The sequence below is a fragment of the Nanorana parkeri genome, unplaced genomic scaffold (assembly GCF_000935625.1).
Source record: "Nanorana parkeri isolate BGI_ZX_2015 unplaced genomic scaffold, ASM93562v1 scaffold3341, whole genome shotgun sequence".
In the NCBI taxonomy this organism is placed as follows: Eukaryota; Metazoa; Chordata; class Amphibia; order Anura; family Dicroglossidae; genus Nanorana; species Nanorana parkeri.
The window spans coordinates 1-714 of record NW_017309609.1 but is presented as its reverse complement, the minus strand read 5'-3'; the positions used below and the strand labels follow the sequence as shown (position 1 = coordinate 714).

The 714-nt window shown below is 54.9% G+C and overlaps 1 protein-coding gene across 1 annotated transcript in view; it reads left to right on the top strand.

Annotated features, from left to right (window-relative positions):
* ADAMTS15 (ADAM metallopeptidase with thrombospondin type 1 motif 15) overlaps positions 1-497 on the top strand; it is a 48,755-nt gene extending 48,258 nt beyond the window's left edge. Inside the window, exon 5 of the mRNA XM_018574900.1 lies at positions 221-497. Within this exon, the coding sequence (XP_018430402.1) occupies positions 221-497 (277 nt within the window). The remainder of the gene's footprint in view (positions 1-220) is intronic.
* The last annotated feature ends 217 nt before the right edge of the window (positions 498-714 follow it).

Here is a 714-nt window from a genome sequence, read left to right as displayed (position 1 = left end):
CCCGCCTCATACCCGCCTCATACCCGCCTCATACCCGCCTCATACCCGCCTCATACCCGCCTCATACCCGCCTCATACCCGCCTCATATCCGCCTCTAGGTTTGTTTTGTTTTTGCAGGCAGTCTGTAGTGGGTGGGGCCTGCAGTCCCTCCCCCCACCGCACAGGCTATGTACAGCACAGTCCTGGTGTCACCGCTACATGAACCCTTTTATAAAGTAGTATCTGGGTTTGTCCCTGCGTTTGGCGCTCACCTTTCCGGTGCTCCGTCATACTTCTCCTCTGTGTTCCAGGGAAAGGCTTCCGGGAAGAGCAATGCGAAGCTTTCAATGGTTACAACCAGAGCACCAATCGGCTGACGTCTGCAGTGGGCTGGGTCCCCAAATACTCCGGAGTGTCCCCGAGAGACAAGTGTAAGCTGATCTGCAGAGCCAACGGCACCGGCTACTTCTACGTCCTGGCACCGAAGGTTGGTACCTTGCTGGACCCCATTCACTGAGGTGGAGTGCAGAGCAGGAATCCCCAAGAACTGGATTGTTTTATGCCCTAAAATGTTCCTTCATTCAGTTATATATGGAGGAGGGGACTACAGAGGCATCCAACCGTCCATCCAGAGGCGCCATTTATCCAACTGTCCACCCAGAGCCGCCATTTATCCAACCATCCATCCAGAGCCGCCATTTATCCAACTGTCCACCCAGAGCCGCCATTTATCC